General features: G+C 49.5%; 1 protein-coding gene across 1 annotated transcript in view; it reads right to left on the reverse strand.

Annotated features, from left to right (window-relative positions):
* The window catches only part of LOC135530113 (collagen alpha-1(XIV) chain-like), a 151,077-nt gene that overhangs the window by 100,299 nt on the left and 24,012 nt on the right, over positions 1–26,766 (reverse strand). The window contains exons 8-10 of the mRNA XM_064958500.1: positions 12,676–12,822; positions 10,042–10,116; positions 3,463–3,602 (exon numbers count right to left, since the gene is read on the reverse strand). Coding sequence (XP_064814572.1) covers positions 3,463–3,602; positions 10,042–10,116; positions 12,676–12,822 — 362 coding nt within the window. The remainder of the gene's footprint in view (positions 1–3,462; positions 3,603–10,041; positions 10,117–12,675; positions 12,823–26,766) is intronic.

Here is a 26,766-nt window from a genome sequence, read left to right on the forward strand (position 1 = left end):
TTCCCTTCTCACTCTCCTTATGTCCCCCCAGGAATCTATCCCTGTCCCTCCTCTTCCCTCAACGTCTCGCTTCCCTTCTCACTCTCCTTATGTCTCCTCGGGAATCTATCCCTGTCCCTCCTCTTCCCTCAACGTCTCGCTTCCCTTCTCACTCTCCTTATGTCCCCAGAGGAATCTATCCCTGTCCCTCCTCTTCCCTCAACGTCTCGCTTCCCTTCTCACTCTCCTTATGTCCCCCCAGGAATCTATCCCTGTCCCTCCTCTTCCCTCAACGTCCCGCTTCCCTTCTCACTCTCCTTATGTCCCCTCGGGAATCTATCCCTGTCCCTCCTCTTCCCTCAACGTCTCGCTTCCCTTCTCACTCTCCTTATGTCCCCCCAGGAATCTATCCCTGTCCCTTCTTCCCTCAACGTTTAGGGCTTCCCTTCTCACTTTTATGTCCCCCGGGAATCTATCCCTGTCCCTCCTCTTCCCTCAACGTCTCGCTTCCCTTCTCACTCTCCTTATGTCCCCTCGGGAATCTATCCCTGTCCCTCCTCTTCCCTCAACGATTTTGCTTCCCTTCTCACTCTCCTTATGTCCCCCAGGAATCTATCCCTGTCCCTCCTCTTCCCTCAAATTCATTCCCTTCTCACTCTCCTTATGTCCCCCCAGGAATCTATCCCTGTCCCTCCTCTTCCCTCAACTCTGCTTCCCTTCTCACTCTCCTTATGTCCCCAGAGGAATCTATCCCTGTCCCTCCTCTTCCCTCAACGCCTCGATCCCTTCTCACTCTTTATGTCTCCTAGGGAATCTATCCCTGTCCCTCCTCTTCCCTCAACGCCCATACCTTTCACTCTCCTTATGTCCCCCAGGAATCTATCCCTGTCCCTCCTCTTCCCTCAACATCTCGCTTCCCTTCTCACTCTCCTTATGTCCCCAGAGGAATCTATCCCTGTCCCTCTCTTCCCTCAACGTCTGGTCCCTTCTCACTCTCCTTATGTCCCCCAGGAATCTATCCCTGTCCCTCCTCTTCCCTCAAAATGCTTCCCTTCTCACTCTCCTTATGTCCCCTCGGGAATCTATCCCTGTCCCTCCTCTTCCCTCAACGTCTCGCTTCCCTTCTCACTCTCCTTATGTCCCCCAGGAATCTATCCCTGTCCCCCTCTTCCCTCAACGTCTCGCTTCCCTTCTCACTCTCCTTATGTCCCCCGGGAATCTATCCCTGTCCCTCCTCTTCCCTCAACGTCTCGCCTTCTCACTCTCCTTATGTGAATCTATCCCTGTCCCTCCTCTTCCCTCAACGTGGCTTCCCTTTCACTCTCCTTATGTCCCCCAGGAATCTATCCCTGTCCCTCCTCTTCCCTCAATGTCTGTTTTCTCACTCTCCTTATGTCCCCCAGGAATATATCCCTGTCCCTCCTCTTCCCTATCTCGCTTCCCTTCTCACTCTCCTTATGTCCCCAGAGGAATCTATCCCTGTCCCTTCTTCCCTCAACGTCTCGCTTCCCTTCTCACTCTCCTTATGTCTCCTAGGGAATCTATCCCTGTCCCTCCTCTTCCCTCAACGCTCTGAAACATGGGACCAACCTTCTCACTCTCCGTTTATGTCCCCCAGGAATCTATCCCTGTCCCTCCTCTTCCCTCAATCCAGCTTCCCTTCACTCTCCTTATGTCCCCCGGGAATCTATCCCTGTCCCTCCTCTTCCCTCAACGTCTGGCATCCCTTCTCACTCTTCTTATGTCCCCAGAGGAATCTATCCCTGTCCCTCCTCTTCCCTCAATGTCCCGCTTCCCTTCTCACTCTCCTTATGTCCCCCAGGAATCTATCCCTGTCCCTCCTCTTCCCTCAACGTCTCGCTTCCCTTCTCACTCTCCTTATGTCCCCCGGGAATCTATCCCTGTCCCTCCTCTTCCCTCAACGTCCCGCTTCCCTTCTCACTCTCCTTATGTCCCCCGGGAATCTATCCCTGTCCCTCCTCTTCCCTCAATGTCTCGCTTCCCTTCTCACTCTCCTTATGTCCCCCAGGAATCTATCCCTGTCCCTCCTCTTCCCTCAACGTCTCGCTTCCCTTCTCACTCTCCTTATGTCCCCCCAGGAATCTATCCCTGTCCCTCCTTCTTCCCTCAACGTCTCGCTTCCCTTCTCACTCTCCTTATGTATCCTCGGGAATCTATCCCTGTCCCTCCTCTTCCCTCAACGTCCCGCTTCCCTTCTCACTCTCCTTATGTCCCCCCAGGAATCTATCCCTGTCCCTCCTCTTCCCTCAACGTCTCGCTTCCCTTCTCACTCTCCTTATGTCCCCAGAGGAATCTATCCCTGTCCCTCCTCTTCCCTCAACGTCCCGCTTCCCTTCTCACTCTCCTTATGTCTCCTCGGGAGTTGATCCCTGTCCCTCCTCTTCCCTCAACGTCTCGCTTCCCTTCTCACTCTCCTTACGTCTGTTTTTCTATTTGTCTGTCTGAGAGCCTAACTACTGTAGCCAGGACCCTCTGCACCTCAGCTCAGATTCCTCCATTACCCATCAGCCCCTAATACAGTAGTAAGGGGATACGGAGGACTTCAGTAATGCTGCCTTGTGTCAATAACCTACCAGTTCCTCAGTAATGGGCTGTGAACGGTCTGAAAGAGAAGGCTTGATGAAGATCTATGGGCCTCTGTTTATAATGTCTAGACACCAGTCTATTCCAACATAATGGTCTCTCCCTTGAGACCTGGTTTAGATGTGGGTCTGTTTATAATGTCTAGTCACCAGTCTATTCCAATATAATGGTCTCTACCTTGAGACCTGGTTTAGATTTGGCTCTGTTTGGTGATGTTAGCACAGGCTTTATCTAAACCTAACCTCACTCTAACCTGTGACCCTAACCTCACTCTAACCTGTGACCCTAACCTCACCCATACCTGTGACCCTAACCTCACCCTGACCTGTGAACCTAACCTCACCCTAACCTGTGACCCTAACCTATGACCCTAACCTCACTCTAACCTGTGACCCTAACCTCACCCTAACCTGTGACCCTAACCTCACCCTGACCTGTGACCCTAACCTCACCCTAACCTGTGACCCTAACCTCACCCTAACCTGTGACCCTAACCTCACTCTAACCTGTGACCCTAACCTCACTCTAACCTGTGACCCTAACCTCACTCTGACCTGTGACCCTAACCTCACCCTAACCTGTGACCCTAACCTCACCCTAACCTGTGACCCTAACCTCACCTAACCTGTGACCCTAACCTCACTCTAACCTGTGACCCTAACCTCACTCTAACCTGTGTGTACTGGACTAGACCAGCCACTCATAGGACATTTTTCTTTCTCAAACATCAGTGGCTGAGATGGATGAGATCAGGTTACTGTTAGACAATGTTCCCCTTCAACAGCATGCATCGGGTTATATTTCCTTTATTCATTATTTCCGTGAGATATTGGCTGAATGCATAACTCTATAATATGGAGGTGTTGTCATTGGTCTTACCTGTGTGCCGTCAGGACCAATCAGATCCAGAGCTCCCATCGTACTGTACAGGAAGCGGATAATCTTCTGGAAGTTGTCATCTCCGATGCTCCAAGACCCGTCCACCAAGAAGACCAGGTCAGCTTTGGCTGCCTTACAGACTGGGGGTAGGGAGGGAGGGAGGTAGGTAGGTAGGTAGGTAGGCAGGCAGGCAGGCAGGCAGGCAGGCAGGCAGGCAGGCAGGCAGGGAGGGGGAGGAGGGAGGCAGGCAGGGGCAGGAGGGAGGCAGGGCAAGCAGGCAGGCAGGCAGGGCAGGCAGGCAGGCAGGGAGGGAGGCAGGGCAGGGAGGAGGGAGGGAGGGAGGGAGGGCAGGGGAGGGAGGGAGGGAGGGGGAGGGAGGGAGGGAGGGAGGGAGGGAGGCAGGCAGGCAGGGAGGGAGGCAGGGAGGGAGGGAGGTAGGGAAGGAGGCAGGGAGGGAGGGAGGGAGGCAGGCAGGCAGGGAGGGGAGGGAGGGAGGCAGGGAAGGAGGCAGGGAGGGAAGGAGGCAGGGAGGGAAGGAGGCAGGGAGGGAGGGAGGGAATAAAGGAGGGAAATTAGATATGGAACTAGGTTAGAGAGCAATTCCAAACACAGAGACAGAAGCCTAAACCCTTCAGTCTCATTACAACAGGCCAGCTGGTAAGCCTCAACTCGTCAGAATGTGAGAAACGACTAGAGCTGGCCTGTCTCTCAGAATGTGAGGAACGACTAGAGCTGGCCTGTCTCTCAGAATGTGAGGAACAACGAGAGCTGGCCTGTCTCTCAGAATGTGAGGAACGACTAGAGCTGGCCTGTATCTCAGAATGTGAGGAATGGCTCGAGCTGGCTGTTCTTTTGGAATGTGAGGACCGACTAGAGCTGGCCGGACTCTCGGAATGTAAGGAACATCTAGAGCTGGCCTGTCTCTCAGAATGTGAGAAACGACAAGAGCTGGCCTGTCTCTCAGAATGTGAGGAACGACTAGAGCTGGCCTGTCTCTTAGAATGTGAGGAACGACTAGAGCTGGCCTGTCTCTTAGAATGTGAGGAACGACTAGAGCTGGCCTGTCTCTCAGAATGTGAGGAACGACTAGAGCTGGCCTGTCTCTCAGAATGTGAGGAACGGCTCGAGCTGGCTGGTCTTTCGGAATGTGAGGACCGACTAGAGCTGGCCGGTCTCTCGGAATGTAAGGAACGGCTAGAGCTGGCCTGTCTCTCAGAATGTGAGGAATGGCTCGAGCTGGCTGGTCTTTTGGAATGTGAGGACCGACTAGAGCTGGCCGGTCTCTCGGAATGTAAGGAACGGCTAGAGCTGGCCTGTCTCTCAGAATGTGAGGAACGACTAGAGCTGGCCTGTCTCTCAGAATGTGAGGAACGACGAGAGCTGGCCTGTCTCTCAGAATGTGAGGAACGACTAGAGCTGGCCTGTATCTCAGAATGTGAGGAATGGCTCGAGCTGGCTGGTCTTTTGGAATGTGAGGACCGACTAGAGCTGGCCGGTCTCTCGGAATGTAAGGAACGGCTAGAGCTGGCCTGTCTCTCAGAATGTGAGAAACGACTAGAGCTGGCCTGTCTCTCAGAATGTGAGGAACGACTAGAGCTGGCCTGTATCTCAGAATGTGAGGAACGGCTAGAGCTGGCCTGTCTCTCAGAATGTGAGGAACGACTAGAGCTGGCCTGTCTCTCAGAATGTGAGGAACGACTAGAGCTGGCCTGTCTCTCAGAATGTGAGGACCGACTAGAGCTGGCCCGTATCTCAGAATGTGAGGAACGACTAGAGCTGGCCTGTATCTCAGAATGTGAGGAACGACTAGAGCTGGCCCGTATCTCAGAATGTGAGGAACGACTAGAGCTGGCCCGTCTCTCAGAATGTGAGGAACAACTAGAGCTGGCCCGTCTCTCAGAATGTGAGGAACGACTAGAGCTGGCCCGTCTCTCAGAATGTGAGGAACGACTAGAGCTGGCCCGTCTCTCAGAATGTGAGGAACGGCTAGAGCTGGCCCGTCTCTCAGAATGTGAGGAACGGCTAGAGCTGGCCGGTCTCTCAGAATGTAAGGAACGGCTAGAGCTGGCCGGTCTCTCAGAATGTGAGGAACGACTAGAGCTGGCCGGTCTCCCAGAATGTAAGGAACGGCTAGAGCTGGCCGGTCTCTCAGAATGTAAGGAACGGCTAAAGCTGGCCGGTCTCTCGGAATGTGAGGAACGGCTAGAGCTGGCCCGTCTCTCGGAATGTGAGGAACGGCTAGAGCTGGCCCGTCTCTCAGAATGTAAGGAACGGCTAGAGCTGGCCGGTCGCTCAGAATGTGAGGAACGGCTAAAGCTGGCCTGTCTCTCAGAATGTGAGGAACGGCTAGAGCTGGCTTGTCTCTCAGAATGTGAGGAACGGCTAGAGCTGGCCCGTCTCTCAGACAGTAAGCTGACGGTGATTGAGCCCGTTCTCTAATGCTAGGAAGAAGTATAGCTTGCCGGTCCTTGGCACAAGAAGGACCATAGCTTGCCGGTCCTTGGCACAAGAAGGACCATAGCTTGCCGGTCCTTGGCACAAGAAGGACCATAGCTTGCCGGTCCTTGGCACAAGAAGGACCATAGCTTGCCGGTCCTTGGCACAAGAAGGACATATTCAATCAATCCCTATACCAGTCTGCTGTTCCCACATGCTTCAAGAGGGCCACCATTGTTCCTGTTCCCAAGAAAGCTAAGGTAACTGAGCTAAACGACTACCGCCCCGTAGCACTCACTTCCGTCATCATGAAGTGCTTTGAGAGACTAGACAAGGACCATATCACCTCCACCCTACCTGACACCCTAGACCCACTCCAATTTGCTTACCGCCCAAATAGGTCCACAGATGACGCAATCTCAACCACACTGCCCTAACCCATCTGAACAAGAGGAATATATGTGAGAATGCTGTTCATCGACTACAGCTCGGCATTTAACACCATAGTACCCTCCAAGCTCGTCATCAAGCTCGAGACCCTGGGTCTCGACCCCGCCCTGTGCAACTGGGTACTGGACTTCCTGACGGGCCGCCCCCAGGTGGTGAGGGTGGGCAACAACATCTCCACCCCGCTGATCCTCAACACTGGGGCCCCACAAGGGTGCGTTCTGAGCCCTCTCCTGTACTCCCTGTTCACCCACGACTGCGCGGCAACGCACGCCTCCAACTCAATCATCAAGTTTGCGGACGACACAACAGTGGTAGGCTTGATTACCAACAACAACGAGATGGCCTACAGGGAGGAGGTGAGGGCCCTCGGAGTGTGGTGTCAGGACAATAACCTCACACTCAACGTCAACAAAACTAAGGAGATGATTGTGGACTTCAGGAAACAGCAGAGGAAACACCCCCCTATCCACATCGATGGAACAGTAGTGGAGAGGGTAGTAAGTTTTAAGTTCCTCGGCATACACATCACAGACAAACTGAATTGGTCCACTCACACAGACAGCATCGTGAAGAAGGCGCAGCAGCACCTCTTCAACCTCAGGAGGCTGAAAAAATGTGGCTTGTCACCAAAAGCACTCACAAACTTCTACAGATGCACAATCGAGAGCATCCTGGCGGGCTGCATCACCGCCTGGTACGGCAACTGCTCTGCCCACAACCGTAAGGCTCTCCAGAGGGTAGTGAGGTCTGCACAACATATCACCGGGAGCAAACTACCTGCCCTCCAGGACACCTACACCACCCGATGTTACAGGAAGGCCACAAAGATCATCAAGGACAACACCCACCCGAGCCACTGCCTGTTCACCCCGTTATCATCCAGAAGGCGAGGTCAGTACAGGTGCATCAAAGCAGGGACCGAGAGACTGAAAAACAGCTTCTATCTCAAGGCCATCAGACTGTTAAACAGCCACCACTAACATTGAGTTGCTGCTGCCAACATACTGACTCAACTCCAGCCACTTTAATGATGGAAAAATGGACGTAAAAAATGTATCACTAGCCACTTTAAACAATGCCACTTAATATAATGTTTACATACCCTACATTACTCATCTCATATGTATATACTGTACTCTATACCATCTACTGCATCTTGCCATCTTGATGTAATACATGTATCACTAGCCACTTTAAACCCTACATTATTCATCTCATATGTATACGTATATACTGTACTCTATCATCTACTGCATCCTTATGTAATACATGTATCACTAGCCACTTTAACTATGCCACTTTGTTTACATACTCATCTCATATGTTTATACTGTACTCGATACCATCTACTGTATCTTGCCTATGCTGCTCTGTACCATCACTCATTCATGTATTTATGTACATATTCTTTATCCCCTTACACTGTGTATAAGAAATTAGTTTTGGAATTGTTAGTTAGATTACTTGTTGGTTATTACTGCATTGTCGGAACTGGAAGCACAAGCATTTCGCTACGCTCGCATTAACATCTGCTAACCATGTGTATGTGACAAATAAAATTTGATTTGATGATTTGATTTGAAGGACCATAGCTTGCCGGTCCTTGGCACAAGAAGGACCATAGCTTGCCGGTCCTTGGCACAAGAAGGACCATAGCTTATCGGTGCCTGGTACAAAGAGGGTTGAGAAACACTGGGCTACAATTTGAGGAACAAAGACAGGTCCTTTTTTCTAAGAGTGTAGAGGGATGGCAAGAGAAATGTCTGGCCTGTTTGATCTTTGTTTAAACAAGCCAGAGAGTTAGAATTATAACAAATTGACTGGTACAAACCTCTGGGACAAATGTGTTCAGTCTGAAGTGCTTAGAATTATAGCAGAGTTCTTTGAATGGTGGGAGAGTTCTTAAGGGAAGGTTGTTATGGCAGGGTTCTAATCAAACCGGACAGGAAGTATCGACAGGATGGGAGGAAGGCTTGATACACAGCCAGGCAGCAGTGCACCATGGGGGGATAGAAGTGTGCAAGGCTCTTTCTCAATTTGTCTTTCATCGATTTAATCGATTCCTCCCACGCTCTATCCTCGCCTCATTCACAAAATGCATTGGAGAAGATCCAAGGTCCCGCCTATTGAACCTTCTCCTCCAATGCGATTGAGAAGAAGTTGAGTACTTCTGACTTCTACTATTATTAGGAGCTAGAGATAATATCCAAAATGCAATATTCAACTAATCCCCGCTGGAAAAACGACCTTGAGGACTTTGCTGAGAATACATTGATAAAAGCTGAAGATGTTTTCAGTCTATTACGGTGCTGTAAAAACCTTCTTATTTCTCATTTATTTCAACCTGTGAAGAACTTATACTTATCACAAATCTGATGATTGCAGTTCACCTAAAAATGGACCAGGACTTAAACCCTCAGGGGACTGTCTGCCTATGGTATTTGGTAGTGTGTATATGAAGGTCAGTAGAGGAGGGAGGAAGCAAAGCCTCAGCTAATGTAATAAGTAATGCATGCAGATGCTGTGTAAATATGCACAGACTGGAGCTGCTGCTTGTCTGAGCCGCACTGCAAATGTTTGATAAGATACTGGATAATCCCCAAGAAAGAAGACTTAAAAAGTTGATAAGATACTGGATACCCCTCAAGAAAGAAGACTTAAAAAGTTGATAAGATACTGGATACCCCTCAAGAAAGAAGACTTAAAAAGTTGATAAGATACTGGATGATCCCCAAGAAAGAAGACTTAAAAAGTTGATAAGATACTGGATACCCCTCAAGAAAGAAGACTTAAAAAGTTGATAAGATACTGGATACCCCTCAAGAAAGAAGACTTAAAAAGTTGATAAGATACTGGATACCCCTCAAGAAAGAAGACTTAAAAAGTTGATAAGATCCTGGATACCCCTCAAGAAAGAAGACTTAAAAAGTTGATAAGATACTAGATACCCATCAAGAAAGAAGACTTAAAAAGTTGATAAGATACTGGATACCCCTCAAGAAAGAAGACTTAAAAAGTTGATAAGATACTGGATACCCCTCAAGAAAGAAGACTTAAAAAGTTGATAAGATACTGGATACCCCTCAAGAAAGAAGACTTAAAAAGTGGATAAAATACTGGATACCCCTCAAGAAAGACTTAAAAAGTTGATAAGATACTGGATACTCCTCAAGAAAGAAGACTTAAAAAGTTGATAAGATACTGGATACCCCTCAAGAAAGAAGACTTCTAAAGTTGTATTTACCTCCAAAAACTCTTCCTCAGCTGAATAAATAGCACTAAGTACCAGTACTTGTTTGGTGATTGTATAATGTGGTTCATTTGGTATAAAAGCGAGATATATTTTTATTTATCTGTGGAACCTCAGTGTGCTGAAGTAAAGGTGAACTGTCATCAGAGATGTAGTGAGGGTTTGAGAAAGGTCACACTGTGGTGGGGACAGCAGGGGAGAGGAAGGTGTGTGTGTGTGTGTGTGTGTGTGTGTGTGTGTGTGTGTGTGTGTGTGTGTGTGTGTGTGTGTGTGTGTGTGTGTGTGTGTGTGTGTGTGTGTGTGTGTGTGTGTGTGTGTGTGTGTGTGTGTGTGCGTGCGTGCGTACGCGCGTGTTTGTGTGTGTGTGTGTTTGTGTGCGTGCGTGTGCGTGTTTGTGTGTGTGTGTGTGTTGCGGACACACAGTGGCAGTTCTTCTCTCTTACCTTCCTTGGCGGGCGGTATGGTCGGTAGGGGGGGTGACGTGGGGGCTGGTGTTGGTGGCTGGGTGGGGGCGGGGACTAGAAAACAGAGACAAGCACATAAATCATCACGGTACATCCATCATACCTCTCTATCCACACACACCTACAGTGGGGCAAAAAAGTATTTAGTCAGCCACCAATTGTGCAAGTTCTCCCACTTAAAAAGATGAGAGAGGCCTGTAATTTTCATCATAGGTACATTTCAACTATGACAGACAAAATGAGAAGAAAAAAATCCAGAAAATCACATCCTAGGATTTTTAATGAATTTATTTGCAAATTATGGTGGAAAATAAGTATTTGGTCACCTACAAACAAGCACGATTTCTGTCTCTCACAGACCTGTAACTTCTTCTTTAAGAGAATCCCCTGTCCTCCACTCGTTGCCTGTATTAATGGCACTTGTTTGAACTTGTTATCAACTTGTTTTTTGCCCCACTGTACCAGTATCCACCTACCTCTCCCATGCTGTCCCCAAACAATGCCTCTCTTTTGGATAAGCCAGGGAGGTTTTTCTGTGATGAGTGATAGCAGCAGCAGCAGCAGCAGTGTAACCTCCTCCTGGGGGGAGAGCAGCTATCTGTATCCCTGGCAGCGAGTGAGCATCTCCTGTCCCCTAAACAGACCAGTTCTCCCCACCTCATTGCCTTGCCAATGGCCTGCATCATTAGCCTACTATTGTTGTTTCTAAGGGACAGTCGTGCTGTGAGGGACTGACGCCGTGTCCTAAATGACACCCTATCCCCGCTGTAAACGTAGGGAACAGGCCACCATTTGAGACGTACCCTAAAGGGAGGTGAAATGAGTTGTGGCTGGTGCTCAGCCACACAGGCAGAGAGCAGCTCTGGGGGGAAGGTTTCATTTACCAGACAAAACGAGAGAAAGCAATGCTTTGTCTTCACTGAGCTGAGCTGATCTACAGGCCAGTCAGTCGTAAGCCACAACAGCCATTAAAGGTAATGGGATCAAGGCTGTTATCTGGAGGGGGGGCTTTTGCATGGCCTGGAGCAACCCTGGAATGATCGGTTCTATGGTTTCCCACTGCTTTCAGCCTCACCATCGTTGACTCTGCTGTTTCAATGTGTAACATACAGTATGACAGGTCATCTTCATTTCTACTGCCGATACATCCAATCCAATGTTCATAGCTGGTCATTCTGTCTGTGATGAGAGATTTTGAGGTCAGTTGGTACCTACGTGTTGTGTCCGTGATGAGAGGGTTGAGGTCAGTTGGTACCTACGTGTTGTGTCCGTGATGAGAGGGTTGAGGTCAGTTGGTACCTACGTGTTGTGTCTGTGATGAGAGGGTTGAGGTCAGTTGGTACCTACGTGTTGTGTCCGTGATGAGAGGGTTGAGGTCAGTTGGTACCTACGTGTTGTGTCTGTGATGAGAGGGTTGAGGTCAGTTGGTACCTACGTGTTGTGTCCGTGATGAGAGGGTTGAGGTCAGTTGGTACCTACGTGTTGTGTCCGTGATGAGAGGGTTGAGGTCAGTTGGTACCTACGTGTTGTGTCCGTGATGAGAGTGTTGAGGTCAGTTGGTACCTACGTGTTGTGTCCGTGATGAGAGGGTTGAGGTCAGTTGGTACCTACGTGTTGTGTCCGTGATGAGAGGGTTGAGGTCAGTTGGTACCTACGTGTTGTGTCCGTGATGAGAGGGTTGAGGTCAGTTGGTACCTACGTGTTGTGTCCATGATGAGAGGGTTGAGGTCAGTTGGTACCTACGTGTTGTGTCCGTGATGAGAGTGTTGAGGTCAGTTGGTACCTACGTGTTGTGTCCGTGATGAGAGTGTTTTAGGTCAGTTGGTACCTACGTGTTGTGTCTGTGATGAGAGGGTTGAGGTCAGTTGGTACCTACGTGTTGTGTCCGTGATGAGAGGGTTGAGGTCAGTTGGTACCTACGTGTTGTGTCCGTGATGAGAGTGTTGAGGTCAGTTGGTACCTACGTGTTGTGTCCGTGATGAGAGTGTTGAGGTCAGTTGGTACCTACGTGTTGTGTCCGTGATGAGAGTGTTGAGGTCAGTTGGTACCTACGTGTTGTGTCCGTGATGAGAGTGTTGAGGTCAGTTGGTACCTACGTGTTGTGTCCGTGATGAGAGGGTTGAGGTCAGTTGGTACCTACGTGTTGTGTCCGTGATGAGAGGGTTGAGGTCAGTTGGTACCTACGTGTTGTGTCCGTGTTGTGAGGGTTGAGGCCAGTTGGTACCTACGTGTTGTGTCCGTGATGAGAGGGTTGAGGTCAGTTGGTACCTACGTGTTGTGTCCGTGATGAGAGTGTTGAGGTCAGTTGGTACCTACGTGTTGTGTCTGTGATGAGAGGGTTGAGGTCAGTTGGTACCTACGTGTTGTGTCCGTGATGAGAGGGTTGAGGTCAGTTGGTACCTACGTGTTGTGTCCGTGATGAGAGGGTTGAGGTCAGTTGGTACCTACGTGTTGTGTCCGTGATGAGAGGGTTGAGGTCAGTTGGTACCTACGTGTTGTGTCCGTGATGAGAGTGTTGAGGTCAGTTGGTACCTACGTGTTGTGTCTGTGATGAGAGGGTTGAGGTCAGTTGGTACCTACGTGTTGTGAGGGTTGAGGTCAGTTGGTACCTACGTGTTGTAGTGATGGTGGTGACGGCGGGCCCCTCCATGTCCTGTAGCTGGGTGGAAACGCTGATCTTATACTGGCTGTTAGGGGTCAGATCATAGAAACACTGTCTAGACGCAGAGCCTCCAACACTCACTTCCTGTTTCTGGCCATCTGGAGAGACAACAACAATCAACAACAACAATTAAAAATCAACCTTCACAATCAGAGATGCAACATACTGTTGAATACAGATATGAAGATAATTTATAGAGCACAACATGGTCCTACCAGACTGATTCCTTGGTCTACATGTCAGAGAGGCATGTCTCTTCTTTTAATACATTTCTATCTGAACATACCACAACCTACTGAACACAACCGTTCAAACAGAAATATCTGTTTAAATAGACTTCTCTGTTAGAACAGAGTTCTATGGAAGAACAGTGTTCTATGGAAGAACAGAATCATTCTATGGAAGAACAGAGTTCTATGGAAGAACAGAGTTCTATGGAAGAACAGAGTTCTATGGAAGAACCGTTCTAATGGAAGAACATTCTATGGAAGAACATTATTCCATGGAAGAACAGAGTAGAACAGTGTTCTATGGAAGAACAGATCTATGGAAGAACAGAGTTCTATGGAAGAACAGAGTTCTATGGAAGAACAGTGTTCTATGGAAGAACATCATTCTATGGAAGAAGAGAGTTCTATGGAAGAACAGAGTTCTCTGGTAGAACAGTTGGGCCTCTAATGTTAACATCTTTGAAGCCAAAGACAGAGTGAACTGGCACACACGAGACTAATGGTGTCCATTCATCAACTTCATTATTGCAATTATTTTCCAAAGGTGTCTTTTTGCCATTGTAAATGTAATCGAGACTCTGCCACATCGGATGAAACCTCTTTTTGAAAAATGTTTTCAGCAGCTGAAACATCTTGAAGCAGCCAGTTTAGGCACACACAAACAAACAAACAAACACACACACACACACACACACACACACACACACACACACACACACACACACACACACACACACACACACACACACACACCATTCCTGTGTATTTAACATGATCTGTGGCTCCTGCAGTCCGATATCCTGGGCCACTGATCTGTACGTGACCCAGTCAGTCAGAATCAGAACAGAGGACAATAGAACTAAAGGTTCTGGAACTCTGCCTTCTAGATGTTCTCTAGCTGCTCCTGCATTCTACATTCTAATTCCTCAAATCTCTCCTTCCAGGGATTTCCTTCCTCTGTCTCTGTCTGTCTGGCAGGGACAGAGGCAGTACTTTACCTGCAGCTCAAATGGCACCCTATTCCCTCCAGAGTGCACTACTTTAGATCAGAGCCCTATGAGCCCTGGTCTTCACTAGCCGGAGCTGAATGACAAAAAGGATGTACAGATTTGTATTTTCTTTCATTTTGAAAATAAATGCTAAAACAAGAAGAAATGTAAAAAAATTATAATAATTTCTCAGAATTGTGTTATATTGGAAACAGATCAGGGATAATGTGTCTCTGCATCCCAATTACAGAAGGAGATTAACGAGGGTTCTCCTTTCCAGGCTAGATGACTTCACGTAATAATGTCCAGGAATAAGGACCACAGAAACACTCATCCAATAATGGGATTATAACCAAATATGTACCAGAGTCGTATGACTGCTGATTCCTGAGCTAAACAACTGGATGGGACTGAAAGACCCTTTTTAAAACCCTGCTATGTGGAAGATGATCAGAAGTATTGGCTAAAACATCAAACCCCCCAACAAATACCACCCTCCTTATTATACACTGGGGCGGCAGGGTAGCCTAGTGGTTAGAGTGGAGGGGCTGGCAGGGTAGTCTAGTGGTTAGAGTGGAGGGGCAGGGTAGCCTAGTGGTTAGAGTGGAGGGCGGCAGGGTAGCCTAGTGGTTAGAGTGTAGGGGTGGCAGGGTAGCCTAGTGGTTAGAGTGGAGGGCGGCAGGGTAGTCTAGTGGTTAGAGTGGAGGGGCGGCAGGGTGGCCTAGTGGTTAGAGTGGAGGGGCGGCAGGTAGCCTAGTGGTTAGAGTGTAGGGCGGCAGGGTAGCCTAGTGGTTAGAGTGGAGGGGCGGCAGGGTAGTCTAGTGGTTAGAGTGGAGGGGCGGCAGGTAGCCTAGTGGTTAGAGTGGAGGGGCGGCAGGGTGGCCTAGTGGTTAGAGTGGAGGGGCGGCAGGGTGGCCTAGTGGTTAGAGTGGAGGGGCGGCAGGGTGGCCTAGTGGTTAGAGTGGAGGGGCGGCAGGGTAGTCTAGTGGTTAGAGTGGAGGGGCGGCAGGGTGGCCTAGTGGTTAGAGTGGAGGGGCGGCAGGTAGCCTAGTGGTTAGAGTGTAGGGGCGGCAGGGTAGCCTAGTGGTTAGAGTGGAGGGGCGGCAGGGTAGTCTAGTGGTTAGAGTGTAGAGGCGGCAGGGTAGCCTAGTGGTTAGAGTGGAGGGGCGGCAGGGTAGTCTAGTGGTTAGAGTGGAGGGGCGGCAGGGTGGCCTAGTGGTTAGAGTGGAGGGGCGGCAGGTAGCCTAGTGGTTAGAGTGTAGGGGCGGCAGGGTAGCCTAGTGGTTAGAGTGGAGGGGCGGCAGGTAGCCTAGTGGTTAGAGTGTAGAGGCGGCAGGGTGGCCTAGTGGTTAGAGTGGGGCGGCAGGGTGGCCTAGTGGTTAGAGTGGAGGGGCTGACAGGGTAGCCTAGTGGTTAGAGTGGAGGGGCGGCAGGGTAGCCTAGTGGTTAGAGTGGAGGGGCGGCAGGGTAGCCTAGTGGTTCCTGGACGGCAGGGTAGCCTAGTGGTTAGAGTGGAGGCGGCAGGGTAGCCTAGTGGTTAGGGAGGGGCGGCAGGGTAAGCCTAGTGGTTAGAGTGGAGGGGGCGGCAGGGTAGCCTAGTGGTTAAGTGGAAGACACAGGGTAGCCTAGTGGTTAGAGTGGAGGGGCGGCAGGGTAGCCTAGTGGTTAGAGTGGAGGGGCGGCAGGGTATAGTGGTTAGAAAGTGGAGGGGCGGCAAGGGTAGCCTAGTGGTTAGAGTGGAGGGGCGGCAGGGTAGCCTAGTGGTTAGATGGATTTAGGGTAGCCTAGTGGTTAGAGTGGAGACGGCAGGGTAGCTTTAGTGGTTAGAGTTAGGCGGCAGGGTAGCTAGTGGTTAGAGTGGAGGGGCGGCAGGGTAGCCTAGTGGTTACACGTTGGAATAGTAAGTTGCAAGTTCAAACCCCCGAGCTGACAAGGTACACATCTGTCGTTCTGCCCCTGAACAGGCAGTTAACCCACTGTTCCTAGACCAGTTAACCCACTGTTCCTAGACCAGTTAACCCACTGTTCCTAGACCAGTTAACCCACTGTTCCTCATGCCGTCATTGAAAATAAGAATTTGTTCTTAAGTGACTTGCCTGGTTAAATAAAGGTTAAATAAGACACTAGGTCATTGATTTAACCAGGGTGTTGTTGTTACCCAGTCACATATCTGGACAGAAAATAGAGTCTCCTCAATATTAACCTGTCATGAAGTGTAAAACTAATCATTATTAGATATTTATTAGCTGAATGTTACAAAGACTGAAGTCTTTAAATTACATTAATTGCTAACTTACAACACTCCATTGTCACTTGAAATAGACCCAGAGAGAAACACACACACACACACACACAGTAGAACACAGGGTCGACAACATAATGGTTATTATGCCATGCTGTCACTAACCACACAGAGGTGAACACAACCTGCCATGTTGTCACTAACCACACAGAGCTGAACACAACCTGCCATGCTATCACTAACCACACAGAGCTGAACACAACCTGCCATGTCACTAACCACACAGAGGTCAACACAACCTGCCATGCTGTCACTAACCACACAGAGGTGAACACAACCTGCCATGCTGTCACTAACATCACAGAGGTGAACACAACCTGCCATGCTGTCACTAACCACACAGAGCTGAACACAACCTGCCATGTTGTCACTAACCACACAGAGGTGAACACAACCTGCCATGCTGTCACTAACCACACAGAGCTGTACACAACCTGCCATGTTGTCACTAACCACACAGAGGTGAACACAACCTGCCATGTTGTCACTAACCACACAGAGCTGAATACAACCTGCCATGTTGTCAAGAACCACACAGCACATTACTACTGTATACCTTCCTAACAGTCAATCAACTGTGCTCCTATAATATCAGTGAGCGATGAGATAGAACTAATTCCAGACAGATCCAGACGGAGCACGTTAAGGCATACGGAAGGAATAGAGGCAAGGTCTGGTTTTAATATTGGAACAGATCTCAAATCTCCTGTGAATAGAGAGATAAATGGAGAAAGAGAGAGGGGGGAATACAAAGATAGAAAGGAAAGGAGAGAGAGAGGGGGGATACAAAGAGAGAAAGGAAAGGAGAGAGAGGGGGAAGACAAAGAGAGAAAGGAAAGGGAGAGAGAGAGGGGGAAGACAAAGAGAGAAAGGAGAGAGAGGGGGAAGACAAAGAGAGAAAGGAAAGAGAGAGAGAGAGGGGGAGACAAAGAGAGAAAGGAAAGGAGAGAGAGGGGGGAAGACAAAGAGAGAAAGGAAAGGAGAGAGAGAGGGGGAAGACAAAGAGAGAAAGGAAAGAGAGAGAGAGATGGGGGAGACAAGAGAGAGAAAGGAAAGGAGAGAGAGGGGGAAGACAAAGAGAGAAAGAGAGAGAGAGAGGGGGAGACAAAGAGAGAAAGGAAAGGAGAGAGAGAGGGGGAGACAAAGAGAGAAAGGAAAGGAGAGAGAGGGGGAAGACAAAGAGAGAAAGGAAAGGAGAGAGGGGGAGACAAAGAGAGAAAGGAAAGGAGAGAGAGGGGGAAGACAAAGAGAGAAAGGAAAGGAGAGAGAGAGGGGGGATACAAAGAGAGAAAGGAAAGGGAGAGAGGGGGGAAGACAAAAGAGAAAGGAAAGGAGAGAGAGGGGGGAAGACAAAGAGAGAAAGGAGAGAGAGAGGGGGGGGGGAAGACAAAGAGAGAAAGGAAAGGAGAGAGAGGGGGAGACAAAGAGAGAAAGGAAAGGAGAGAGAGGGGGGGAAGACAAAGAGAGAAAGGAAAGGAGAGAGAGAGAGGGGGAAGACAAGAGAGAAAGGAAAGGAGAGAGAGGGGGGAAGACAAAGAGAGAAAGGAAAGGAGAGAGAGAGGGGGGATACAAAGAGAGAAAGGAAAGGAGAGAGAGGGGGGAAGACAAAGAGAGAAAGGAAAGGAGAGAGAGAGGGGGGAAGACAAAGAGAGAAAGGAGAGAGATGGGGGGAAGACAAAGAGAGAAAGGAAAGGAGGAGAGAGAGGGGGAGACAAAGAGAGAAAGGAAAGGAGATAGAGAGGGGGAGACAAAGAGAGAAAGGAAAGGAGAGAGAGGGGGAAGACAAAAGAGAAAGGAAAGGAGAGAGAGAGGGGGAAGACAAAGAGAGAAAGGAAAGGAGAGAGAGGGGGAAGACAAAGAGAGAAAGGAAAGGAGAGAGAGAGGGGGAAGACAAAGAGAGAAAGGAAAGGAGAGAGAGGGGGAAGACAAAGAGAGAAAGGAAAGGAGAGAGAGAGGGGGAGACAAAGAGAGAAAGGAAAGGAGAGAGAGGGGGAAGACAAGAGAGAAAGGAAAGGAGAGAGAGAGGGGGAAGACAAAGAGAGAAAGGAAAGGAGAGAGAGAGGGGGAGACAAAAGAGAAAGGAAAGGAGAGAGAGGGGGGAAGACAAAGAGAAAGGAGAGAGAGGGGGAGACAAAGAGAGAAAGGAAAGAGAGAGAGAGGGGGAGACAAAGAGAGAAAGGAAAGGAGAGAGAGAAGACAAAGGGAAAGGAAAGGAGAGAGAAGAGACAAAGAAAGGAAAGGAGAGAGAGGGGGAAGACAAAGAGAGAAAGGAAAGGAGAGAGAGAGGGGGATACAAAGAGAGAAAGGAAAGGAGAGAGAGAGGGGGAAGACAAAGAGAGAAAGGAAAGGAGAGAGAGAGGGGGAAGACAAAGAGAGAAAGGAAAGGAGAGGGGGAAGACAAAGAGAGAAAGGAAAGGAGAGAGAGAGGGGGAGACAAGAGAGAAAGGAAAGGAGAGAGAGGGGGGAAGACAAAGAGAGAAAGGAAAGGAGAGAGAGAGGGGGAAGACAAAGAGAGAAAGGAAAGGAGAGAGAGGGGGAAGACAAAGAGAGAAAGGAAAGGAGAGAGAGAGGGGGATACAAAGAGAGAAAGGAAAGGAGAGAGAGGGGGAAGACAAAGAGAGAAAGGAAAGACAAGAGAGAGAGAGGGGGGAAGACAAAGAGAGAAAGGAGAGAGAGGGGGGAAGACAAAGAGAGAAAGGAAAGGAGAGAGAGAGGGGGAGACAAAGAGAGAAAGGAAAGGAGAGAGAGGGGGAGACAAAGAGAGAAAGGAAAGGAGAGAGAGGGGGAAGACAAAGGGGAAAGGAGGAGAAGAGGGGGAAGACAAAGAGAAAGGAAAGGAGAGAGAGGGGGAAGACAAAGAGAGAAAGGAAAGGAGAGAGAGAGGGGGAAGACAAAGAGAGAAAGGAAAGGAGAGAGAGGGGGAAGACAAAAGAGAAAGGAAAGGAGAGAGAGAGGGGGAGACAAAAGAGAAAGGAAAGGAGAGAGGGGGAAGACAAAGAGAGAAAGGAAAGGAGAGAGAGAGGGGAAGACAAAGAGAGAAAGGAAAGGAGAGAGAGAGGGGGAGACAAAGAGAGAAAGGAAAGGAGAGAGAGGGGGAAGACAAAGAGAGAAAGGAAAGAGAGAGAGGGGGAGACAAAGAGAGAAAGGAAAGGAGAGAGAGAGGGGGAGACAAAGAGAGAAAGGAAAGGAGAGAGAGGGGGAAGACAAAGAGAGAAAGGAAAGGAGAGAGAGAGGGGGAGACAAAGAGAGAAAGGAAAGGAGAGAGAGGGGAAGACAAAGAGAGAAAGGAAAGAGAGAGAGAGAGGGGGATACAAGAGAGAAAGGAAAGGAGAGGGGGAGACAAAGAGAGAAAGGAAAGGAGAGAGAGGGGGAAGACAAAGAGAGAAAGGAAAGGAGAGAGAGAGGGGGAAGACAAAGAGAGAAAGGAGAGAGAGGGGGAAGACAAAGAGAGAAAGGAAAGGAGAGAGAGAGGGGGGAGACAAAGAGAGAAAGGAAAGGAGAGAGAGGGGGGAAGACAAAGAGAGAAAGGAAAGGAGAGAGAGGGGGAAGACAAAGAGAGAAAGGAAAGGAGAGAGAGAGGGGGGAGACAAAGAGAGAAAGGAAAGGAGAGAGAGGGGGGAAGACAAAGAGAGAAAGGAGAGAGAGAGGGGGGAGACAAAGAGAGAAAGGAAAGGAGAGAGAGAGGGGGAGACAAAGAGAGAAAGGAAAGGAGAGAGAGGGGGGAAGACAAAGAGAGAAAGGAAAGAGAGAGAGAGGGGGAGACAAAGAGAGAAAGGAAAGGAGAGAGAGGGGGAAGACAAAGAGAGAAAGGAAAGGAGAGAGAGAGGGGGATACAAAGAGAGAAAGGAAAGGAGAGAGAGGGGGGAAGACAAAGAGAGAAAGGAAAGGAGAGAGAGGGGGGAAGACAAAGAGAGAAAGGAGAGAGAGGGGGGAAGACAAAGAGAGAAAGGAAAGGAGAGAGAGAGGGGGAGACAAAGAGAGAAAGGAAAGGAGAGAGAGGGGGGAAGACAAAGAGAGAAAGGAAAGGAGAGAGAGAGGGGGAAGACAAAGAGAGAAAGGAAAGGAGAGAGAGGGGGGGAAGACAAGAGAGAAAGGAAAGGAGAGAGAGAGGGGGATACAAAGAGAGAAAGGAAAGGAGAGAGAGGGGGAAGACAAAAGAGAAAGGAAAGGAGAGAGAGGGGGGAAGACAAAGAGAGAAAGGAGATAGAGAGGGGGAAGACAAAGAGAGAAAGGAAAGGAGAGAGAGAGGGGGGAGACAAAGAGAGAAAGGAAAGGAGAGAGAGAGGGGGAGACAAAGAGAGAAAGGAAAGGAGAGAGAGGGGGGAAGACAAAGAGAGAAAGGAAAGGAGAGAGAGAGGGGGAAGACAAAGAGAAAGGAAAGGAGAGAGAGGGGGAAGACAAAGAGAGAAAGGAAAGGAGAGAGAGAGGGGGAAGACAAAGAGAGAAAGGAAAGGGAGAGAGAGGGGGAAGACAAAGAGAGAAAGGAAAGGAGAGAGAGAGGGGGAGACAAAGAGAGAAAGGAAAGGAGAGAGAGGGGGAAGACAAAGAGAGAAAGGAAAGGAGAGAGAGAGGGGGAGACAAAAGAGAGAAAGGAAAGGAGAGAGAGGGGGAAGACAAAGAGAGAAAGGAGAGAGAGAGGGGGAGACAAAGAGAGAAAGGAAAGGAGAGAGAGAGGGGGAGACAAAGAGAGAAAGGAAAGGAGAGAGAGGGGGAAGACAAAGAGAGAAAGGAAAGGAGAGAGAGAGGGGGAGACAAAGAGAGAAAGGAAAGGAGAGAGAGGGGGAAGACAAAGAAAGAAAGGAAAGGAGAGAGAGAGGGGGATACAAAAGAGAAAGGAAAGGAGAGAGAGGGGGGGAAGACAAAGAGAGAAAGGAAAGGAGAGAGAGAGGGGGGAAGACAAAGAGAGAAAGGGAGAGAGAGGGGGAAGACAAAGAGAGAAAGGAAAGGAGAGAGAGAGGGGGAGACAAAGAGAGAAAGGAAAGGAGAGAGAGGGGGAAGACAAAGAGAGAAAGGAAAGAGAGAGAGAGGGGGGAAGACAAAGAGAGAAAGGAAAGGAGAGAGAGGGGGGAAGACAAAGAGAGAAAGGAAAGGAGAGAGAGAGGGGGATACAAAGAGAGAAAGGAAAGGGAGAGAGAGGGGGGAAGACAAAGAGAGAAAGGAAAGGGAGAGAGAGAGGGGGAAGACAAAAGAGAAAGGAAAGGGGGGGAAGACAAAGAGAGAAAGGAAAGGGAGGGAGGGGGAGACAAAGAGAGAAAGGAAAGGAGAGAGGGGGGAGACAAAGAGAAAGGAAAGGGAGAGAGAGGGGGGAAGACAAAGAGAGAAAGGAAAGGAGAGAGAGAGGGGGAAGACAAGAGAGAAAGGAAAGGAGAGAGAGGGGGGAAGACAAAGAGAGAAAGGAAAGGAGAGAGGGGAAGACAAGAGAAAGGAAAGGAGAGGGGGAAGACAAAGAGAGAAAGGAAAGGAGAGAGAGAGGGGGAGACAAAGAGAGAAAGGAAAGGAGAGAGAGGGGGAAGACAAGAGAGAAAGGAAAGGAGAGAGAGAGGGGGAAGACAAAGAGAGAAAGGAAAGGAGAGAGAGAGGGGGAGACAAAGAGAGAAAGGAAAGGAGAGAGAGGGGGAAGACAAAGAGAGAAAGGAGAGAGAGAGGGGGAGACAAAGAGAGAAAGGAAAGGAGAGAGAGAGGGGGAGACAAAAGAGAAAGGAAAGGAGAGAGGGGGAAGACAAAGAGAGAAAGGAAAGGGAGAGAGAGGGGGAGACAAAGAGAGAAAGGAAAGGAGAGAGAGGGGGGAAGACAAAGAGAAAGGAAAGGAGAGAGAGAGGGGGATACAAAAGAGAAAGGAAAGAGAGAGAGAGGGGGAAGACAAAGAGAGAAAGGAAAGGAGAGAGAGAGGGGGAAGACAAAGAGAGAAAGGAGGAGAGAGGGGGAAGACAAAGAGAGAAAGGAAAGGAGAGAGAGAGGGGGAGACAAAGAGAGAAAGGAAAGGAGAGAGAGGGGGAAGACAAAGAGAGAAAGGAAAGGAGAGAGAGAGGGGGAAGACAAAAGAGAAAGGAAAGGGAGAGAGAGAGGGGGAGACAAAAGAGAAAGGAAAGGAGAGAGAGGGGGAAGACAAAGAGAGAAAGGAGAGAGAGAGGGGGAGACAAAGAGAGAAAGGAAAGGAGAGAGAGGGGGAAGACAAGAGAGAAAGGAAAGGAGAGAGAGAGGGGGGGGAAGACAAAAGAGAAAGGAAAGGAAAGAGAGAGAGGGGGAAGACAAAGAGAGAAAGGAGAGAGAGAGGGGGGCAACAAAGAGAGAAAGGAAAGAGAGAGGGGGGAAGACAAAGAGAGAAAGGAGAGAGAGGGGGAGACAAAGAGAGAAAGGAAAGGGAGAGAGAGGGGGGGGAAGACAAAGAGAGAAAGGAAAGGAGAGAGAGAGGGGGAAGACAAAGAGAGATAGGAAAGGGAGAGAGAGGGGGGAAGACAAAGAGAGAAAGGAAAGGAGAGAGAGAGGGGGGAAAGACAAAGAGAGAAAGGAGAGAGAGAGGGGGAGACAAAGAGAGAAAGGAAAGGAGAGAGAGAGGGGGGATACAAAGAGAGAAAGGAAAGGAGAGAGGGGGGAAGACAAAGAGAGAAAGGAAAGGAGAGAGAGAGGGGGATACAAAGAGAGAAAGGAAAGGAGAGAGAGGGGGAAGAGGGAAAAGAGAAAGGAAAGGAGAGAGAGGGGGGAAGACAAAGAGAGAAAGGAGAGAGAGGGGGGAAGACAAAGAGAGAAAGGAAAGGAGAGAGAGGGGGGAGACAAAGAGAGAAAGGAAAGGAGAGAGAGGGGGAAGACAAAGAGAGAAAGGAAAGGAGAGAGAGAGGGGGAAGACAAAGAGAGAAAGGAAAGGAGAGAGAGAGGGGGAGACAAAGAGAGAAAGGAAAGGAGAGAGAGGGGGAAGACAAAGAGAGAAAGGAGAGAGGGGGAGACAAAGAGAGAAAGGAAAGGAGAGAGAGAGGGGGGGAAGACAAGAGAAAGGAAAGGGAGAGAGAGGGGGGGGAAGACAAGAGAGAAAGGAAAGGAGAGAGAGAGGGGGAAGACAGAGAAAGGAGAGAAGGGGGCAAAAGAGAGAAAGGAAAGGAGAGAGGGGGGAAGACAAAGAGAGAAAGAGAGAGAGAGGGGGAGACAAAGAGAGAAAGGAAAGGAGAGAGAGAGGGGGGAAGACAAAGAGAGGAAGGAAAGGAGAGAGAGAGGGGGGGATACAAAAGAGAAAGGAAAGGAGAGAGAGAGGGGGAAGACAAGAGAAAGGAAGGAGAGAGAGAGGGGGATACAAGAGAAAGGAAAGGAGAGAGAGGGGGGAAGACAAGAGAAAGGAAAGGAGAGAGAGAGGGGGGAAGACAAAGAGAGAAAGGAGAGAGAGGGGGGAAGACAAAGAGAGAAAGGAAAGGGAGAGAGAGAGGGGGAGACAAAGAGAGAAAGGAAAGGAGAGAGGGGGAAGACAAAAGAGAAAGGAAAGGAGAGAGAGAGGGGGAAGACAAAGAGAAAGGAAAGGAGAGAGAGAGGGGGAGACAAGAGAGAAAGGAAAGGAGAGAGGGGGGAAGACAAAGAGAGAAAAGAAAGAGAGAGAGAGGGGGAGACAAAGAGAGAAAGGAAAGGAGAGAGGGGGAAGACAAAGAGAGAAAGGAAAGGAGAGAGAGAGAGGGGGGGAAGACAAAGAGAGAAAGGAAAGGAGAGAGAGAGGGGAAGACAAAGAGAGAAAGGAGAGAGAGAGGGGGCAACAAAGAGAGAAAGGAAAGGAGAGAGGGGGAAGACAAAGAGAGAAAGGAGAGAGAGAGGGGGAGACAAAAGAGAAAGGAAAGGAGAGAGAGAGGGGGGAAGACAAAGAGAAAGGAAAGGAGAGAGAGGGGGGAAGACAAAAGAGATAGGAAAGGAGAGAGAGGGGGGAAGACAAAAAGAGAAAGGAAAGGAGAGAGGGGGGGAAGACAAGAGAGAAAGGAGAGAGAGAGGGGGAGACAAAGAGAGAAAGGAAAGGAGAGAGAGAGGGGGAAGACAAAGAGAAAGGAAAGGAGAGAGAGAGGGGGGAAGACAAGAGAGAAAGGAAAGGAGAGAGAGAGGGGGAAGACAAAAGAGAAAGGAAAGGAGAGAGAGGGGAAGACAAAGAGAGATAGGAAAGGAGAGAGAGAGGGGGGAAGACAAGAGAGAAAGGAAAGGAGAGAGAGAGGGGGAAGACAAAGAGAGAAAGGAAGGAGGAGAGAGAGAGAGGGGGATACAAGAGAGAAAGGAAAGAGGAGAGAGAGAGGGGGATACAAGAGAGAAAGGAAAGGAGAGAGGGGGGAAGACAAAGAGTGAAAGGAGAGAGAGAGGGGGAAGACAAGAGAGAAAGGAAAGGAGAGAGGGGGAGACAAAGAGAGAAAGGAAAGGAGAGAGAGGGGGGAAGACAAGAGAGAAAGGAGAGAGGGGGAGACAAAGAGAGAAAGGAAAGGGAGAGAGGGGGGAAGACAAAGAGAGAAAGGAAAGGAGAGAGAGGGGTGGAGACAAAGAGAGAAAGGAAAGGAGAGAGAGAGAGGGGGGAAGACAAAGAGAGAAAGGAGAGAGAGGGGGAGACAAAGAGAGAAAGGAGAGAGAGGGGGGGGAAGACAAAAGAGAAAGGAAAGGAGAGAGAGGGGTGGGAAGACAAAGTGAGAAAGGAAAGGAGAGAGAGGGGGGAGACAAAGAGAGAAAGGAAAGGAGAGAGAGGGGGAAGACAAAAGAGAGAAAGGAGAGAGAGGGGGGGAGACAAAGAGAGAAAGGGAGAGAGGGGGGAAGACAAAGAGAGAAAGGAAAGGAGAGAGGGGGTGGGAAGACAAAGTGAGAAAGGAAAGGAGAGAGAGAGGGGGGAAGACAAAGAGAGAAAGGAAAGGAGAGAGAGAGGGGGGAAGACAAAGAGAGAAAGGAAAGGAGAGAGAGAGGGGGAAGACAAAGAGAGAAAGGAAAGGGAGAGAGAGGGGGGGAAGACAAAAGAGAAAGGAGAGAGAGGGGGGAAGACAAAGAGAGAAAGGAAAGGAGAGAGGGGGAAGACAAGAGAGAAAGGAAAGGAGAGAGAGAGGGGGGAAGACAAAGAGAGAAAGGAAAGGAGAGAGAGGGGGGGGATACAAAAGAGAAAGGAAAGGAGAGAGAGAGGGGGGAAGACAAAGAGATAAAGGAAAGGAGAGAGAGAGGGGGGGGAAGACAAAGAGAGAAAGGAAAGGAGAGAGAGGGGGGAAGACAAGAGAGAAAGGAGAGAGAGGGGGAAGACAAAGAGAGAAAGGAGAGAGAGGGGGGGAAGACAAAGAGAGAAAGGAGAGAGAGGGGGAAGACAAAGAGAGAAAGGAGAGAGAGGGGAAGACAAAAAAGAGAAAGGAAAGGAGAGAGAGAGGGGGAAGACAAAGAGAGAAAGGAAAGGAGAGAGAGAGAGGGGGAAGACAAAGAGAGAAAGGAAAGGAGAGAGAGAGGGGGAAGACAAAGAGAGAAAGGAAAGGAGAGAGAGAGGGGGAAGACAAAGAGAGAAAGGAAAGGAGAGAGAGAGGGGGGAAGACAAAGAGAGAAAGGAAAGGAGAGAGAGAGGGGGGAGACAAAGAGAGAAAGGAAAGGAGAGAGGGGGGAAGACAAAGAGAGAAAGGAGAGAGAGGGGGAAGACAAAGAGAGAAAGGAGAGAGAGGGGGAAGACAAGAGAGAAAGGAGAGAGAGGGGGAAGACAAGAGAGAAAGGAGAGAGAGGGGGGAAGACAAAAAGAGAAAGGAAAGGAGAGAGAGAGGGGGAAGACAAAGAGAGAAAGGAAAGGAGAGAGAGAGAGGGGAAGACAAGAGAGAAAGGAAAGGAGAGAGAGAGGGGGGGGAAGACAAAGAGAGAAAGGAAAGGAGAGAGAGAGGGGGAAGACAAAGAGAGAAAGGAAAGGAGAGGGGGAAGACAAAGAGAGAAAGGAAAGGAGAGAGAGAGGGGGGGATACAAGAGAGAAAGGAAAGGAGAGAGAGAGGGGGGGATACAAAGAGAGAAAGGAAAGGAGAGAGAGGGGGAAGACAAAGAGAGAAAGGAGAGAGAGAGGGGGAAGACAAAGAGAGAAAGGAAAGGAGAGAGAGAGGGGGAAGACAAAGAGAGAAAGGAAAGGAGAGAGGGGGAAGACAAAGAGAGAAAGGAGAGAGAGGGGGCAAGACAAAGAGAGAAAGGAAAGGAGGAGGGGGAAGACAAAGAGAGAAAGGAGAGAGAGGGGGAAGACAAAGAGAGAAAGGAGAGAGAGGGGGAAGACAAAGAGAGAAAGGAAAGGAGAGAGAGGGGGAAGACAAAAAAGAGAAAGGAAAGGAGAGAGAGAGGGGGAAGACAAAGAGAGAAAGGAAAGGAGAGAGAGAGGGGGAGACAAAGAGAGAAAGGAAAGGAGAGAGGGGGGGGAAGACAAAGAGAGAAAGGAAAGGAGAGAGAGAGGGGGGAAGACAAAAGAGAAAGGAAAGGAGAGAGGGGGGGGAAGACAAAGAGAGAAAGGAAAGGAGAGAGAGAGGGGGGGATACAAAGAGAAAGGAAAGGAGAGAGAGGGGGGAAGACAAAAGAGAAAGGAGAGAG

Source organism: Oncorhynchus masou, unplaced genomic scaffold (assembly GCF_036934945.1).
Source record: "Oncorhynchus masou masou isolate Uvic2021 unplaced genomic scaffold, UVic_Omas_1.1 unplaced_scaffold_1258, whole genome shotgun sequence".
In the NCBI taxonomy this organism is placed as follows: Eukaryota; Metazoa; Chordata; class Actinopteri; order Salmoniformes; family Salmonidae; genus Oncorhynchus; species Oncorhynchus masou.